Source organism: Hypanus sabinus, chromosome 8, assembly GCF_030144855.1.
Source record: "Hypanus sabinus isolate sHypSab1 chromosome 8, sHypSab1.hap1, whole genome shotgun sequence".
Lineage (NCBI taxonomy): Eukaryota > Metazoa > Chordata > Chondrichthyes > Myliobatiformes > Dasyatidae > Hypanus > Hypanus sabinus.
Genome location: NC_082713.1, coordinates 132,695,508 through 132,714,044, shown reverse-complemented (window position 1 = coordinate 132,714,044; position 18,537 = coordinate 132,695,508). Strand labels below are relative to the sequence as shown.

General features: G+C 40.1%; 1 protein-coding gene across 19 annotated transcripts in view; it reads right to left on the bottom strand.

Annotated features, from left to right (window-relative positions):
* Positions 1-18,537, bottom strand: part of LOC132398438 (ataxin-7-like protein 1) — a 267,811-nt gene that overhangs the window by 145,524 nt on the left and 103,750 nt on the right. Inside the window, exon 1 of one of the 19 annotated variants that reach the window (XM_059977874.1) lies at positions 13,622-13,649. The exons of 6 other annotated variants lie outside the window; for them this stretch is intronic. In XM_059977874.1, the coding sequence (XP_059833857.1) occupies positions 13,622-13,634 (13 nt within the window). In that variant the 5' untranslated portion in view covers positions 13,635-13,649. Of the gene's footprint in view, positions 1-5,118; positions 5,374-5,477; positions 5,633-5,879; positions 8,026-13,621; positions 13,650-18,537 lie in introns of those variants that run through there. 12 more of the 19 variants (XM_059977869.1, XM_059977865.1, XM_059977868.1 and 9 more) reach the window with 12 other exon arrangements.

Sequence of the window (18,537 nt, the reverse complement as noted above, 5' to 3'; positions counted from 1 at the left end):
ATCAGTCAAGGTAATGATGTTATGTTGCAGCCATACAAGATGTTGATGAGGACACAGCACTGGGTACAGTTTAAGTCACCAGGAAATAGTACAAAAAAGATTTAGACCATAAGATATAGCAGTAGAATTAGGCCATTTGGCCCATTGAGTCCTTTGCCATTTCATCATGGCTGATCCATTTCTCTCTCAGCCCCAATCTCCTGCTTTCTCCCCATATCCCTTCATGCCCTGACTAATCAAGAATCTATCAATCTCTGCCTTAAATACACCCAATGACCTGGCCTCCACAGCCATCTGTGACAATGAATTCCACAGATTCACCACCCTCTGGCTAAAGAAATAACTCCTCATCTCTATTTTGAGGCTGTCCTCCAGTTGTAGACTTTCCCACCAGAGAAAACATCCTCTTCACGCCCATTCTGTCAAGTCCTTTCAACATTCAATAGGTTTCAATGCAGTCACCCCTCATTCTTCTGAATTCCAGTGAAAATATAGGCCCAGAGCCATTAAATGCTCCTCATATAAGCCTTTCAATCTCAAAATCATTTTCAAGAACCTCCTTTGAACTCTCTCCAATTTCAGCACATCCTTTCTTCGATAAGGGCCTTAAAACTGCTCACAATACTCCAAGTGAGACCTCACCAGTGCTTTAAAAAGCCTCAGCATTACATCCTTGCTTTTATATTCAAGTCCTCTTGAAATATATGCATTTGCCTTCCTCACCACTGATCCAACCTGAAAATTACCCTTTCGGAAATCCTGCACGAGACTCACAAATTCCTTTACACCTCAGATTTTTGAATTTTCTCCCAGTTTAGAAAATCGTCTATGTTTTCATTCCTTCTACTGAAGTACATGACTATACACTTCCTAATACACTATTCTACCTGCCATGTCTTTGTCCATTCTTCTAATCTGTCTAAGTCCCCCCTGCTTCCTCAAAACTACCTGTCCCTCCACCTGCCTTCACATCGTCTGCAAACTCGGCCAGAAAGCCATCAATTTCATCATCCAAATCACTGACATATAACGTAAATAGTAGTCACGATACAGACCCCTGTGTAACATCATCAGTCACCGGCAGCCAATCAGAAAAGACTCCTTCTATTCCCACTCTTTGCCTCCTGCCAATCCTCCAAAGCTCTATCCATGTTAGTATCTTTCCTGTAATACCGAGTTTTATCTTGTTTAGCAGCTTCATTTGTGGCACCTTGACAAAGGCCTTCTGAAAATCCAAGTATACACCATCCACCGATTCTCCGTTGTCTATCCAGCTTGTTATTTCTTCAAAGAATTCCAACAGATTTGTCAGGGAAGATTTTCCCTTAAGGAAACCATGTTGACTACAGCCTATTTTATCAGGTAGCTCCAAGTACCCTGAAATTACATCCTTAACAATCAACTCCAACATCTTTCCAACCACTGAGGTCAGACAAACTGGCCTATAATTTCCTTTCTTCTGCCTCTCTACCTTCCAGAAGAGTGGAGTGACATTTGCAATTTTCTATTCCTCAACAACCATGTCAGAATCAATCGATTCTTGAAAGATTATTACTAATGCCTCCACAATCTCTTTAGCCATCACTTTCAGAACCTTGAGCTGTGTACCATCTGGCCCATCTACCTTCAGACCTTTCAGTTTCCCCAATAACCTTCTCCCTAGTAATGGCAAGTTCACACACCGTGACACTCTTGAATTTCCAGCATACTGTTAGTGTCTTCCACAGTGAAGGCTGATGCAAGATACTTATTCACTTTGTCCACAATTTCCTTCTCCCCCATTACCAACTCTCCAGCATAATTTTCCAGCACTCCAATATCTACTCTTGCATCTCTTTACACCTTATATATCTGAAGAAACTTTTGGTATCCTCTTTAATATTATTGGCAAGTTTACCTTTATATTTCATCTTCTCCTTCTTTAGAACCTTTTTATAGTTGACTTTAACTTCTTGCGCCAATTTTTACTCTATTATATACCCTCTCTTTGGCTTTTATGTTGGCTTTGACTTCTCTTGTCAGCTACAGTTGTGCCATTGTGCCTTTAGAATACTTTTTTCTCTTTGGGATATATATATCCTGCACCTTATGAATTAATCCCAGCAATTCCAGCCATTGCTGCTCTGCTGCCATCCCTGCAGGTGTCCTTTTCCAATCAATTTTGGTTATGTCCTCCCTCATGTCTCTGTAATACCCTTTACTCCACCCTAATACTCATACATCTGACTTTAGCTTCTCCTTCTCAAATTGCAGGATGAATTCCATTATAATATGATCACTTTCCCCTAAGGGTTTCTTTACTTTACACCCTCAAATCATTACACAACACCCAATCAGGAATTGCTGATCCCCTAGTGGGCTCAACAACAAGCTGCTCTAAAACGCTATCCCATGGGTATTTTTGGAATTCCCCCTCTAGGGATCCATAACTATTTGTAACATTCCCCTTTTCATATGCATTTTCTATTTTCCATTGTAATTTGTAGACCACATCTTCATTACTGTTTGGGTGTCCGTTTATAAATCCCATCAGGGTATTTTTACCCTTGCAGTTCCTTAGCTCTACCCACAATGATTCAACGCCTTCCGATCCTACATTAACTCTTTCTAATGCTTTGATTTCAAATTTTTACCAACAGAGCCACCCCACACCCTCCGCCTACCTGCCTGTTCTTTTGATACAGTGTGTAGCTTGGACATAAAGCTCCCAGCTATGATTTTTTCTCAGCCACAATTCAGTGATGCCCACAACATCATACATGCCAATCTGTGCTACAAGTTCATTCACCTTATTCTGTATACTGCATGCATTCAAATATAACACCTTCAGTCCTGTATTCACTCTTTTCAATTTTGTCCGTACTTTACATTTTAACTCTTCCTGTTGACTGCAATTTTGTCCTTTCATCAGCCTCTCCTTGCTAGCAGTCTCACTGCACACTGCCTCTGTTTGTAAGTCAACTAACTCATCCTCGGCACCATCACACTCACAAAAATGTTGCCAGAACTTTAGTTCCTGTGTTACAGGGAGAGATTGAACAGATTAGGACTTTATTTCTTGGAACGTAGGAGATCGAGGGTGGCTTTATAGAGGTGTATAGAATAACGAGAGGCAGAGATAGGGTGAATGTGCACAGTCATTTTCACAGGCAAAGGAAAACAAAAACTCAATGGCAAAGATTTAAAGTGAAAGGGAAAAAATTTGGAAGGACCCAAAGGGTAATTTGTTCACACAGATGGTGATGCATTTGAGGAACAAACTGCTTAAAAAAGTTGAGGCAGATACAATAACAACATTTAACAGAACATTTATATAAGTATGAAGGTTTAGATGAACATGGGCCAAATGGGATAAGCTTAAGCAGGCACCTTGTTTGGCACAGACAAGTTGGGCCAAAGTGTTTGTTTATGCTGTGTTACTCTGAGACTCTATAGCATGTCAAGTTTAACCTGATCTGGAGCAGAGTAGTTTAAGAGATTTGTAATAGTAGTGAATGTATTGATTGCATTTGAAGGAAGTATAATCCAATAAAGTTATTTGATTATATTAATCTGTCTTGTTGTGCAGTACATAGTGAAGTTGAGCTTATTTAAAGGAACAGAGGGTTATTTAGACTTTGATTCTGCAAACACAGGCCTTGAACTTATTTCTCTACTTACACATTTTAATTAATTACTTTTCACACACCCAGAAAAAAACTTTTCAAACTGTTTTGACATGTTTGACAATCCTATCTCAACAGTTTTTCTTGGCTAAGGGTGAAGAGGTGTGCAAAATTGACAAGGGAGTGGAAGGAAGAGGATGTGGGGGGGGGGGGCTATAGCAGTTCAAGAGCTTTTTGGGACTGATCCACTTACATGGCAGCATAATGCCCACCACTTCATATTCAAGTCTCCTTGAAATAGAGACTGAAACTCTATTTGCGTTTTAAATTACATCCATCATCTTTTAGTAATTTGTGTCATGGAAAAAATACCAAGAACTTCTGCTTCCCCACATAAATCTCACTTTCTTAAATCCAATTTGTATGCTGCCATCCACACTTTACTCCATGTGACAAAGGCTTCCCATTCTCTGAAGGCACTTTCGTAACACTGCTTAAATGTGTTCGATCTATTATGTTATGGTTATCTGGTGTCAGGGGTTTGTTGTGGTGAAGGATATGTAGAATTTGTCTGAGGTGACAATCAATGGTTCAGATCATGGAAGGACAGACTTGACCCATTTTATGCGACAGCAGAAGCCAAAGGAGCACAGCACATCCCAAACCTGAATGAGAATGAGGACACGGCAGCACCATGATGTGATTAAGATGGAGCTCACTGTGTACAAGAAATTGCACTGTTTTGGAGAAGGATATTTTAACAGAAAGCACGAGGTCTGTCACGGAAGACTAAATGCTGTGGCAAAAACCGGAACAAGACAAGATGCTGAAGGGAATCAAGGTACCAAAGTAACAGCAAAAACTTCCTAACCATGGCTCAATGCTATGAGGCTTATTGTGATTGTCTAAATGCAATTTGGATAGCTGGTAGCATGATTCAGTACACTTCCCTGTTTGGAGTATGGTCAATAATTTTGTTTTCTTATACAGCTGCACAAATATATTAACCTGTTAAATAAACTTAATTTGAATTCTCAGCCAAATATAAACAGGCAATTAATTACTTGGAATTTTCTACAAAATAAAAAAACACTTCAAAAGTTGACACTGCGTAACATCTAAATTTCCACACATACCAGTTGATAAAGAGCTCCTTGATGATGAAACTTTTCTTCTGGATACTTGATGCATTAAAAAAAACTAATCTTGTTTTTGTAATCCTGTGCACAATTTCCCTGATTAAAAATATTCAAAACAATTTGTACAAATATAAATGCTTTGCTCCACTATCAACTAATATACATTTATAAAAACTTAAATACATCCATGTACTGGGACGTGTTGTAATTCTTATTTTCATACAAATATATCCACATTGGTCAAAAATAAGTTTCGACCTTTTATTTTCTCAATTTTAAGATCCTCTAGTATGTTTGCATCAAAGGGGAAAACATTTTCTTTGGGTTTATTTTCTACTATGAAATGATTAACCAGCAGTGCCCTTTCAACTCACCTTGACTAGCATTATCATTGCTATTAAGATCAATGTGTCAAAGTAACCTTTCCATCACACGTTTATCACACGTGAAACTCCCACTGCCAGGCCATTATTAAACTTCGCTTTGGGTATGTTGCACTCAGAGGGGTGGCACATTCAAAACTCACGCATCAAAACTTTACGTTGTGCCAACTATGCCCAAAATTAAACGCGAACAAAAACGGAACTTTGTTTCCCCAAGAAGACGATAACACGCAAAGGAAACAAAACAGTAACGCGCGCTCAGGCTTGAGGACAGAAGCTCCTGCTTGCGACAGAGGAGGCAGTAAAGGCGGCCAATAAACGGGCCATTAACTGGGGTCCAAACAACTCACTCAATTATGTTGCATTCTCAATAGTGCAGACCGCCCACTTGTTGAATCCACCCATCGCAAGGAAATGCCGACATCATCACTTTCATGTTGTTATTACGTTCTGTTTTCACTCGACATCACAAAGCAAACGGGGATGGGAAAAGGAAGAGGAAGGGGGCTGGAACCCAATAAACATATTCAAGAATTATAGCGGGGGGGAGGAAAGAGGGGGGGGGGTCAGGCAAATGACTGCGTGCACGGTCGACATTCCTCGCAGCTTTTATCGACATTAACCTACATTGTGCGCACACGCACACACCACCACAAAGCTGCTACAGAATGAAAACAGCAAACACTGCCCAGGAATCCGACCGCACGGAGCACGTCCAATAACACCATTATCAGATCTGCACAAGAACCTACTGTAGAGCAGAAATCCACGTACTGAGGACTGGGGCAGCAGCCTAATCTGATGACACAATGACTGTAAACATGCTGGACTTCTCAGAACTTGGAGCACTTCACATTGCCATGGATACTGCAAGTAAAATCCTGCCGCAAACCTTTCGGTGGAGACGAGAACCCGCGGGTGGAAGGGGGCGTTGGTGCTGCAACGTAGCGTCGTCTTTAGGAGAAGTGATGATAACCCAAGACAGGAAATGTCAGAACTGAGCCTGTGCAAAATGGTCGGTTTGACAGGCACTGGTAAAACACCACACACGCATACACACACACACACACGAAAAAAAGTTTCAGGTCCTGCCAATGGGACATCGTGAGTTCGTAGCAAAACTTGAACTTCTGCCAAGATCAACAAACATAGAATCCTGTGCAGCATTTCCCCCCTTGTTTACCAACCTCTGGGTCACAAAAGAACACACAAACACCAGTGAAATCTCCCCAGAGCGACCGTCTCGGTCAAATGGGTTTGCTTTTACAACAGCTGGGAGTGCAGGAAAGCTTCAACCTTCAGAAACCAAAAGCGATCACAGGCCTGAAGCAATTCTCCCCACCTCCTCGCTTGCAAATCAACGCACTTTGCCAGCAAAGTAAAATGACACAGAAAAAAACAAAAGCCAATATAATGTGTTACCGGATCTAGTTTCGCTTTGCCAGAAACAGAAGGAAAATTCCCAACAAGACCAGAATTGTATGGGCGATTAATGAAGTTATTTGAAAAACAAAGCAATAATATTTTTAAATGTAAAAAAAATCAATTAACTTACTGTTATAATATCAAAGATACTGGCTCAAAGTTTACCAAATAATTATTAGATTTGCTTTTTTTCAATTACCTGGCATTTCTATTTCTTTTAACTAATTTTGCCAAATATTATTGCAGCAATCACGTGTGACAAAATAACAGTTTTAAAGTATAACAATCTTTTTGAAGAAAGTGACGTAAGTTCATAGGTCAGCAGTGCCGTCCTCACTGCCATGCAATGAACCGTAATAGTTTTATTTGCAGGTATTTGCATGTTTCAGAATACCCCAGCCTGCTGAATTGAACACAACCTGTCATACAGCATTCCAGTCTCCCAACCTTTCTTTCTTAAATCTGCCGATCAAAATGGCTAACAAGCAAACGCAGTCTCTGAGTGGAAATAATCCCCTTCACTACTGAAATTAATTTTGCACAAGATTCCGGGTCAAAATGGCCAAAATGTGGCACATTGTCCAAGCTTCCCCCTACCCCCCATTCTCAATGTTTAGTTTCCCCTTTGCTGCTAACAAAATGCTTGGCAGAGTACAGTGTGGAGATCACATGCATAGCAGGCACAACCATCACGCTCGAGTCACTTAAAATAGCCTTCAGCTAACGTGCCTGCACCTTGTAAGTGCTTCCTCTCTGGTATGGCAACAATTGATTGGAGTCAGCCACGGATGAGTGTAACACTTCTGCTTCTGATTCAGTCCCCATCTTGTGCAACAGATTTAGGCCAGCGCTCTCTGGAGCAGGGCTAAGGAAGTCATGCACTGCACATTGGATAAAACCTTAAAATGGCATGGCATGTCTTGTCAGGAGTCAGAATCTGGTTTAAACCACTTGTAAGTGTCTTGAAATATGCTGCTTTTTGGCAGCAGTACATTGCAATACATAATAGAAATATTATAAATTACAATAAGAAATATTATAGACACATCAGGTTACACCATCAGGGCCTGACTGCTTGCAAGGGTTCACCCTCATGAAAGATGTTTTGACGTCAGCCTCAAGTCCAGACAGCAGTAAAGATCCCTGACATTATGTCAAGGAACAGCAAGGCACATTTCTCTGGTTTTCCTATCAATTAAAACATCTGAAACAGATTATTCAGCCATTCAATTGTTGCCATTTGTGGGGTTTTACTATATGCAAATTGGTTGTTATGCTTCCTAATAGGTTAATAATAGGTTTAAATTGCTGGACTAGCCAGCAGAGTCAAAGATACTGTACAAGATCAAATGCCAACATGACAGCTGAGGGAGTTAAGTGAGAGTAATTTTTAAATCCAGAATATCAATAAAGATAAGCAGAAAACTACTTGATTGTCTTCAGTAAAAGAAATCTGCTACCTATTCCTGTCAGGACCAACATGTGACTCGCTCCAAAGACCTCCACATTCCTGGGGCAAACAGATAAATGCCAGCATTGGCAAAAATCGTACAGCCAAAAATGAATAAAAATTTATCTGTCTGCAAATAGTCTTCAAATAGCCTTATGTTGTGAAAAGTGCAGTGTAACTTCCAGGTTTTTTCCATTATTAGAGCTTTGGAGGTTAGGGAGCACCTCTACTTCCTGAGGAGTTTGCAAAGATTTAGCATGACCTCTAAAACTCCAACAAACTACTATAGACGAGTGGTTGAGAGTATACTGACTTGGTTACAACACAGCCTGGTATGGAAACATCCAATGGAAAATCCAACAAAAAGTAGGCCCAGTCCATCACGGTTAAAGCCATTCCCACCGCTGATCACATGCACATGCAGCGTTGTCACAGGAAAGCAACATCCATCATCACGGACCCCCACCACCCAGGTCATGCTCTCTTCTCACTGATGTCATCAGGAAGGAGGTACAGGAGCCTCAGGACTCACACCACCAGGTTCAGGAATGGTTATTACACCTCAACCATCAGGCTCCTGAACAGGAGAGGATAACTTCACTCAATTTCACTTGCACCATCATTGAAATGTTCCTATAGCCTATGGACTCACTTTCAAGAGCTTTGTTATCTCATGTTCTTGATATCTATTGCTTATTTATTTATTTATTCATTCTTTTTTTCTTCCTTTTTGTATTTGCACAGTTTGTTCTCTTTTGCACACTGGCAGTCTGCCCATTGGTGAAGTCTTTCATTGATTCTGTTATGGTTATTGGATTTACTGAGTATACCCACAAGAAAATGAATCTTGGGGATGTATATGGTGACATATTATGTAATTTGATAATAAATTTACTTTGAACATTGAGGGAGAGAAGTAGACAAGAGGTGAAGGGAAGAAGAAAAGGGCAAGATCAGAGAAGGTTTGAAAGGGAAAGGAGGCGTGAAGATGATGAAGGTAGCAGTGGTGAAAGCAGAGAGACAGGTGGACAGAGGGTATAAACTGTGTATGCCAAAAAAACTGTGCATGTTGGTTTTTGTGTTTCTCCTTGACCTGATTTGGAATCCAGGTATCATTAATCCTCAGTCCCTACATCCTTATTCTTTATTCCTTCCATCATCTAGTGAACCCTTTATTTCTTTAAGACTCGGGAAACTGCAGATGCTTGAACGTAGGTACAGAGAAAATGGAACACTGAAAGAACACAGCAGTTCAAGCAGCGGCTACGTAGGCAATAGATACAAGTCAACATTTCTTGATGAGATCCTGCATTGGGCCTTAGAAAGAAGAGAAAAATGTCAGTTCATAGCAGTATGGTGAGGTGGGGTCGGGGGCAGGGTAAGAAAATAGCATAGAAGCTAGAAGGTAATAGAACTCAGAACAGTACAGCACAGGAACTGGTGACAACCACAATGGCAATCCAAACTAACCTTATCTATCTACACACACATGGAATATATCGCTCCATTCCTTGACTGAAAATGTGCTGTCCACATCTTTTAAATGTTGCTAACATGTCTGTTTCCACCTTGGCAGCACATTCCAGGCACCTATCACGCTCTGTGTAAAAAAAAATCTTGCTTCGTTAATCGCCTTTGTGCCCTCACGTATTTATTTCAACACTGGGAAAAAGACTGACTACTTATCTATTCCTCTATTCTACTTTTGTTAGGACATCCCTCAACCTCTGAGGCTCCAGAGAAAACAATCCAACAATCCTTACAGCTAATATGCTCTAATTCAGGTAACATGCTGACCTCTTCTCACCCTCTCCAAATACTCCACATCGTTTCAATAATGCAATGATCAGAACTGTACACAATACTCCAAAATGTGGTCTAACCGAAGTTTTACATAGTTGCAGCATGACTTCCCGACTTTTACACTCAGCACTTCAACTGAAGATATGTCTGCTGTAAACCTTCTTTATCATCCTACCTATTTTGCATTGCCACTTTCAGGGATCTATGTACATATAACCACAGACTCTCTTGTACATCAATGCTCCTAAGGATCATGCCATTTTCTCTATACTTTCATCTTCTATTTGACCATCTCACACTTTCTCAGATTATTCTCCATTGGCTATTATTCTACCCACATTTCCAAATGGTCACAATCCCACTTATCCCTTGACAACTTTCCTCATGATTATAAATCTGACAAATTTTGATTTGTCTGAAAACTTACTAATTAGCCCAGTTATGTTTTCATACAAATATCTATATTATATAAAAAACAATAAAGGTCCCAGCAATTATCTTTGCAGAACACTATTGGTCATATACCTCCAGTCAGAATAACATCCCTCCACCTTACAGGGTCTTTGACAAGGGAATAACATCCCCTGTCTTCTATAATAAAGGAGGGTTAAAAGAAGAATACATGAGGCTGCTCTGGCAGACAAGAGAATCCCAAAGGCTGCTACAAGAGGATAGCAGGGGACAAAATTGGTTCACTTAAAGATCAGCATGGTCATCTGGACACATAGCTAAAAATATTGGGGGAGATATTAAGTGGATTTTTTGCAGCTGTATCTACATGGGAGATAGACACAGAGTCTCATAGAACTGAAGCAAAACAGTAGGAAGGTCATGACCATATCCAGATTTCATAAGAGTCTGCTGTCTAGAGGCAAATTAGGGTGGATAAATCCCCAGGGTCTATCTAGATGTCCCCTTAAACCTTTTGGGAGGCTAATGCAAAAATTGCAGGGGCCCCGGCAAAGGAATTTAAAACATCTTTGGCCACAGGTGAGGTGCCGGAGGATTGGAAGATTGCTAATGTTCCATTGTTCAAGAAAGGCCCAAGGAATAAGACGGGAAATTAGAGCTTGATGAGCTTGACTCCAGTAGCTATAAGTTACTGGAAGGTATTCTAAGAGAAAGGATGCATTAGTATTTGGATAAATAGAGTCTGACTTGGAATACTCAACATGGCTTTGTGTGTGGTAGGTAGCTCAGATCTAATCAACCTTATACAATTTTTTGAAGAGGTCACCAGGAAAGTTGATGAAGGAGACGATGGACATTTGTTGACAAGGACTTTTACAGAGCCTTTGACGCATTTACGCATGGTTTGATCCAGAAGTTTCAGCTGCTTGGCATTCAGGACAAGGTAGTAATTTGGATTAGACTTTGGCTTCATGGAAGAAAATAGAAAGTAGTAGTAAATGGTTTCCTTTCTGACTGGGAGCCTGTGACTAGTGGTGAGCCACAGGGATCGGTGCACCAATTTGTGGATGACACCAAGCCTAGGAGCATAGTGGGTGGTGAGAAAAGATATCAAAGCTTCCAGCAGGATTTGGGCCAGCAGAAAAAATGGGCTGAATATTGGCAGATGTAACTTAACGCAGACAAGTGCACTTTGAGAGGACAAACCACGGTATGACATACACAATGCACAGCAGGGCATGGAGAAGTGCAGTAGAACAAAGGGATCTGGGAGTAAAGATCTATATAATTCCTTGTGAGTGGCACTACAGGTAGATAGGGTTGTAAAGAGAGATTTTGGTACATAAACCATACATCAAAGTATTGAATACAGGAGTTCGGATGTTACATTAAAGTTGGTGAGGCCAAATTTGGAGTATTGTGTGCAGTTCTGGTCACCTCCCTCCTAAAGATCACAAAGAGATCGAATGAGCACAGAAAATTTACAAGGATGTGGCTGAGACTTGAGGACCTGAGTTATAAAGATAGGTTGAATAGATTTTGACTTTATTCCTTAGAATGTAGGAGAATCAGAGGAGATCTGATAGAGATACACAAAATATGAGGGACATAGATGGAGAAATTGTAAGTATGCTTTGACCACTGAGGTTGGGTGAGAGTAGAACTAGAGGTGAAATATTTAAGGGGAACCTGTGGGAGAACTTCTTCACTCAGAGAGTGGTGCAAGTGCAGAACAAACTTCCAGAAGAAGTTGTAGATGCATATTTGATTGCAACATTTAAGAGGTTTGGATAGGTACGTGGATGGAAAAGATATAGAGGGCTGTAGTCTGGATGCTGGTAGACGGTACTAGACATAAAAAGAGATCAGAGCAGATTAGATAGGCGGAAGTGCTTGTTTCTATGCTGTAGTGCTCCATAACTCTATCCACCTCTGATTTCCATTTGTTCACTCAAGGCTCTGCAATCACAGAAAGCAGTTTATTTCTATCCTTAATCTCCGTTAATTTTTATCAACCATATTAAGTAATCCCATATTTTCAGCCCAAAATAACTGCTTAAAAAAGATATAATTAATGATTAGAGTTGGACAGATTTGAAAATTTGTACTTTTTTTTATAAAGGATTAACCTTATCGAGATCGATATTGTAATAAGGTAATCAGCAAGAAGCTGTTCCTGTTAATTGGCAAGCTCATTTGTGTTATATAATTTATGTAATGTTCACAAAAAGGCAAGGTTTATATAAAATTGGAAGAGTGCAAAATTCTCTGCTATAAATCACTGAAACAATGTCCATTCATTATCCCACAGTTGAAATGTCCAGTACTAGAGAGCACATATTTGAAGTGAGAGGAGGAAAGTACAAAGTGGATGTGTGAGGCGAGTTTTTTAATATACAGGGAGTAGTGGGGGGGCCTGGAATGCATAGCCAGGGGTGGTGGCACAGGCAGATACAATGGATAAGTTTAGGAAACACTTGGATAGGCACAAGAATATGCAGAGAAGGGAGGGACATGGTCAATGTGCGGGGAAGTGGGATTTGGAGCCATTGATTTAATTAGTTTGGCATATTATGGGTTAGCCTATACTGTGCTGTGCTGTTCTACGTTTTATTCCTTTAAACCAGGGGTTCCCAACCTGGGGTCCATAGGCCCTTTGCTTAATGGCATTGGTCCAGGGCATAAAAAAGGTTGGGAACAAATATTGATCCATGTACGAAAAAGGAATACTGCAGGACAAAACCAGTAAACACGAAAGTGGAGTTAGACTAGGTGGCTCATGTGAGAACAACATTGCCACATCAAATTACCTGCTTTAGTGCTGGTGCATTCTATATTTTTAGAAGAGGAAGGGAAAAACCTGAGAAAAAATATATATTAACAAAATTAAGCTGATGCCAAGATCAGTTTGGTTAAATCTGGATAGGCATAGTCAAGTATTACATTGATAGTTTTCACAGATTAAAGTTTGTTAGCCCACACTTTGAATTAGATTTGAACCTTATAGAAAGCAGTTAGTATTTTAGCACTTGCTAATCAGATGGCCTGGCTCCATTTGCAATGTTATGCTTACTACCATGTTGGTTGCAGGTAAGGCTTATTTTCTCCAGGTGATCTGGGACACCTTTTCTTCTGATAGCCTTGTGTCACATTCTTAAATTCACATTTTTAGTTTCACAGATCAGAAATATTTGCTTGCAGCTTGTCTGTTCTCTTTGTCTTATCCATTATACCATCTTTGTGACCCTGTGTTTTCAATTAATCCATTACATATATCCCACTGATTTCGATTGCTTTCCCTAAGCTGAAATGATATCCTGAGTCTGACACTATCAGTCAATCTCTTCAAATCCTGGAGTTTGTCAAAAACTCCTGTATAACAACCTCTGTCTGAGATGCACCTACCTTCCAAAGCCATCAATTTGTAATCTCCCTCGAAGCCGTCCGTTTCTTTGCTCTGTCTTCCAAGATTTCTAAATTATACTGATACAGTGGAGAGTTCTAATGGTGGTTGAGGGAAAGACGGTGGTCTGGGAGAGGAAGTTTTTGCTTAACATTTGGAAAGCACAAGAATCTGCTAGGTTCCTGCTTGAGGGAGGAAGGTACACAGGGAAATGTTCCTTCAAAATAAAAATATCCATTTCCCTCAGCAAATCTCAATTCAATGCCAAAAATAATTCCCATTTGCAATTCACTTTACAATCTGCAATTCAACCTTGTATAGTTTATCTAGCAATTCATCAGGAGCAATCATGAACAATACTCACTAAAAATTAAAAATTAAATAATATATCCTACAGAACATCAATAAATTCTCTTTATAAATTAAATTACTATAGTCGTAGAAAGCTGAAGAACAAAATGGTGGAGGAACTCAGCAGGTCTATAGATGGGAATAAACAGTTGACATTTCAGGCTGAGACACTTCATTAAGAATCATCATGAGATCTCAGTCACCCTCCACCTCATAATCGCCTCTCATCAGCCTCTCCAAAGCAGTGGCCACCTTTAAAGTAATTGGAGTGTGAGGCAGATGATATTTAAAATTAACAGAAGTGTGATATAGGTAATATTATGGGCAGAACCTGTTTTCCACCAATCTGCATTAAAGTTCATGTTGTCACATTTAACTGCGGTCAAGTTTCTAATGCTGTTCCGTAGTGGGCATCTGTAGCTTGGGCACAAGCTGTCATTTCAATTCCTGAGTGTCAACATCTCTGAGAATCTGTCTTGGGCCCAACTCATTGATGCAGTTACAAAGGAGGCACGAAAGTGGCTATATTTCATTAGGAGTTTGAGGAGATTTGGTATGTCACCAAAGACACTCATAAATTTCTACAGATCTACCATGGAGAGCATTCCAATTGGCTGCATCACCATCTGGTATGGGATATGTTGGCACAGCACAGAATTGAAATAATCTGCAGACAGTTGTAAACTCAGTCAGATCGATCATGGGCACTAGCCTCACTAGCATCCAGGACATCTTCAAGGAGAGACGCTTCAAAAAGGCGGCAACCATCATTAAGGACCCCATTGTCCAGGACATGCCCTCTTCTCATTGCTACCATCAGGGAGGAGGTACAGAAGCCTGAGGTACATGCTCAACAATTCAGGAACAGTTTCTTCCCCTCTGCCATCAGATTTCTCAATGGACACTGAACTCATGAACACTACCTCACTACTGTTTTTGCATTACTTATTTAATTCAACATTATATATTTCTTACTGTAATTCATTGTTTTTATTATTACACATTGTATTGTAGTGTTGTGGCATAACAACAAATTTCACGACATATGAAGGCGATTATTAAACCTGGTTGTGATTCTGATTCTGATCTCTACCCAATTACCACATTCACCCCAGCTGACTCTCCCCCTTTTGACATGTTAATTCTCACTCTGTACACGGTTCAGTCTGGATAACTGGGAAGTCCCATCATTAGGGACAAATGGTCATTCCTTAAAGGGTCTCAAAGCAGATAATTAAAATGCCCTCTAAGGCTATTCCCCATCCAAATATTTTGGTTCCACGCATTCCTCCAAAAGAGACTTTCTCACTTCAAATACAGTCTCACCTAGCCTTATCCTATCTTCCCTTTAATATCTTACATTTTGTATCACATTCCCCCTCCAATGATTGTGAGAGGACTAAACTACAACCCCAGTACCCAGTACTCTGCATCCCTCCCTAGGACTTTGATCCTCCTGCAATTCACGTATTTTTAATTTATTGAGATACAGTATGGAATAGGCACTCCCTGCCAAGCTGGCCAGCAACCCCTGATTTAGCCCTAGCCTAATCTTGGGACAATTTATAATGACCAATTAATCTGCAAACCGATATGTCTTTGGACTGAGGGAGGAAACAGGAGCACCTGGAGGAAACCCACACAGTCATGAGGAAAACGTTCAAACTCCTTACAGAGAGCAGCGAGAATTGAACTTAGGTTGCTGATACTGTAAAGCATTGTGTTAACCACTACGATACTGTAGTGCCTCTGGTTCCTATAGTCACCCTCTAACCACAATGCCTAGTTCATACTATTGCTTCTGTTGCGTGGCACTGAAGGGTTAACACAGGGTTAACAGTCATGCTTGAACTTTGAAGACTGAAGTAGGGAAGAATAGTCACCTGATCATGATATCCCAAAATTCAGTGTGATGGTACGTTCTATAGGAAAGTCATTAACCGAAAACCATAACACTGCTTTTCTGCCTACAGATACTGCCTGATCTGCTGAGCATTTCAACTTTCTATGTTTTTATTTTATATTTCCAGCATCTACAGTATTGTGCCTACAGAGTATTATGATTTTCCATAAAACTGGTGACACCTACTGTGTTTTAAAAACTTAATTTCTTAAAGACACCCATGTAGACTGGCAGGTTACTCTCAGACTGTTTACTGCCTTTGCTGAGGAACTGAGATTGCAGGTCAGTCTCACAATTAGACTCTAATTATTTTAACTAAGTGGGATATCAGCCCAGATAATGGACTAGATAATATTCATAGCACAGTTATAATCACGGAGACAAAACACCAGCATGAGGGTGAAATTGGCACTATTACTTGAACTATATAATATCAGTCAATAGAAAGGTTCAACATACACTTGCAAAGACAGTAAAAGGTTAAATACATTACAAAGACAAGAAAATCTACAGATGCTGGAAATCCTAGCAACATACACAAAATGTTGAAGGAACTCAACAGGCCAGGCAGCATCTATGGAAAAGAGTAAACAGTCCCGAAACAACTCAGCCCAAAACATCGACTGTTTACCCTTTTCCATAGATGCTGCCTGATCCGCTGAGTTCCTCCAGCATTTTGTGTATGTTGCTTAAATACACTACAATTCATTTTGTTAATTTTTATATATATATAATTCTACTCTTCTTAAAAGAAATAGGATTATAGTATGTAGAACAAGTTACCCACATGGGTGGTGTAACAAGAAACTTTAATAGTTCCAAGAATCAGCAGTATAAAACAGTGCCAAAGGAACAGTATGACTGAATAGTTCAATAGATTAAGGGTGTTGTCCTCCCTGACAATGTTATCACATTATAGAACATGAGTGAATTATTAACCACAAAATGGTTTATATTCCAGCATTTTGGCAAAAGAATACACTTTTTTACTTTAAGTACCTGATTTCATTTGTGGCCTCTCTGTTGACTCCCAAGTGAGAGAGTGAATTGTATGTACCTGCTTTCCCAATTTTGATGTGGTTCTGTGGCAACATCTTTCACATGGAATTCCGCATTTCATCCGCAGAATCACAAAAATAATCATATTAAGCTCATGATACACATGGCCATTTGACCTGTTGAGTCTGTGCTAGTCAAAAAGTTATCACACTTGAACCCAATTTCCAATGCTATGTGCGTTGTCCTGCAGAACACTTTAAGTGTTCTTCAAAATCCATGTATTGTTTAAATGTGTCAAGGGTTTCTGTCTCCAAAACCCTACCACAGAATTTGTTGTACAACTATTTGGTTCTTGGAATTGGAATTGGTTCTTGGTTCTTGCTGATTCTTGGAACTATTAAAGTTTCTTGTTACACCACCCATGTGGATAACTTGTTCTACATACTATAATCCTATTTCTTTTAAGAAAAGTATTCTGTTCTCCTTCCATCTATGTTCTCCAACATAGGACTGCATAGTTATGTGATGTGACGAAGATCTCAGCCTGAAATGTCGACTGGTTATTCCCATCCATAGACGCTGCCTGACCTGCTGAGCAACTCCAGCACATTGTGTCCATCACTCTAGATTTCTCCAGTACCTCTTGCGTCTCTAGTTAAAGGAAAGATGTCTTCCCTAGGTGGCCTTTCTAGGCCTTCATATCCTTATGCACCCAAATTAAGTTCTCCCTTGGCCTGTTCCAAACTAAAGAAACAACACTATTGTTTCTAGGTCAACTCAATTTAATCAACAAGGTTACACCCTTGTAAATCTCCACTGCTACCATTCCAGTACACTTTCTCCAGCTTCTGATACAAAGTATTCCTCTTAACATGTCCCGCAGGGTTGAGAATACCTTGTTTCCACTCCATTTCTGAGGAGTGGCAGATGCCTTTGTGTGAATTACTTTAATGTGGGTTTGCTCCTGTAGATTCACTACCACATTATTTTAAGAGGGAGGCTGTGGTTCAGTGAGAAGATAGTCCAAAATGATTGGAGACCATGCTTTCTTGCATAGACATGCATGTACATGGACATAGATATTCTATGCACAAACAAGCACATTCTAGCCACCTACACAGTTTTTTTACATCCTTTTCTTCCAAACCAACAAATCTTATCCTCTAACTCTTTAGTCTCTCTTCTTCTACATTCTGCACCTATGTGCTTCTCTTTGACCCTCACTGCCCCTCTAAGTTTCCATCCCTTTTCCTTTCACACTCAGTTTCCCTATTTTTCCACCTCTGCTTCTCACCTGCTTCAGGGCCACACCCCATGGCCAATCACCTTCTTCATCCTCCACAACAATCTGTCCCCCAAAGACTGAAGATTGCAAACTAGCCCAGATGGCATCCTACCTCTTTGCCTCTCGTCTTGGACTTTGCCCAGTAAACCTCAGGAGTGTATTCAGTACTATACATAGGGGCTGTCTACAGTCACGTTCAGGTCTAGCATAATCTTCCTGCTTAGATTCAATGCCCTGGCTAAAAAAGAAAATTTAATCACTTTATTAACTTATCCTGTTATCTTTCAGGATCAGTAACTGCCCACTTCAAGTCTTCTGTGTCCCTTTACATTACCCAATATCCTGTAATTTATTTGTATGTTCTCCCCCATCCCACCCCA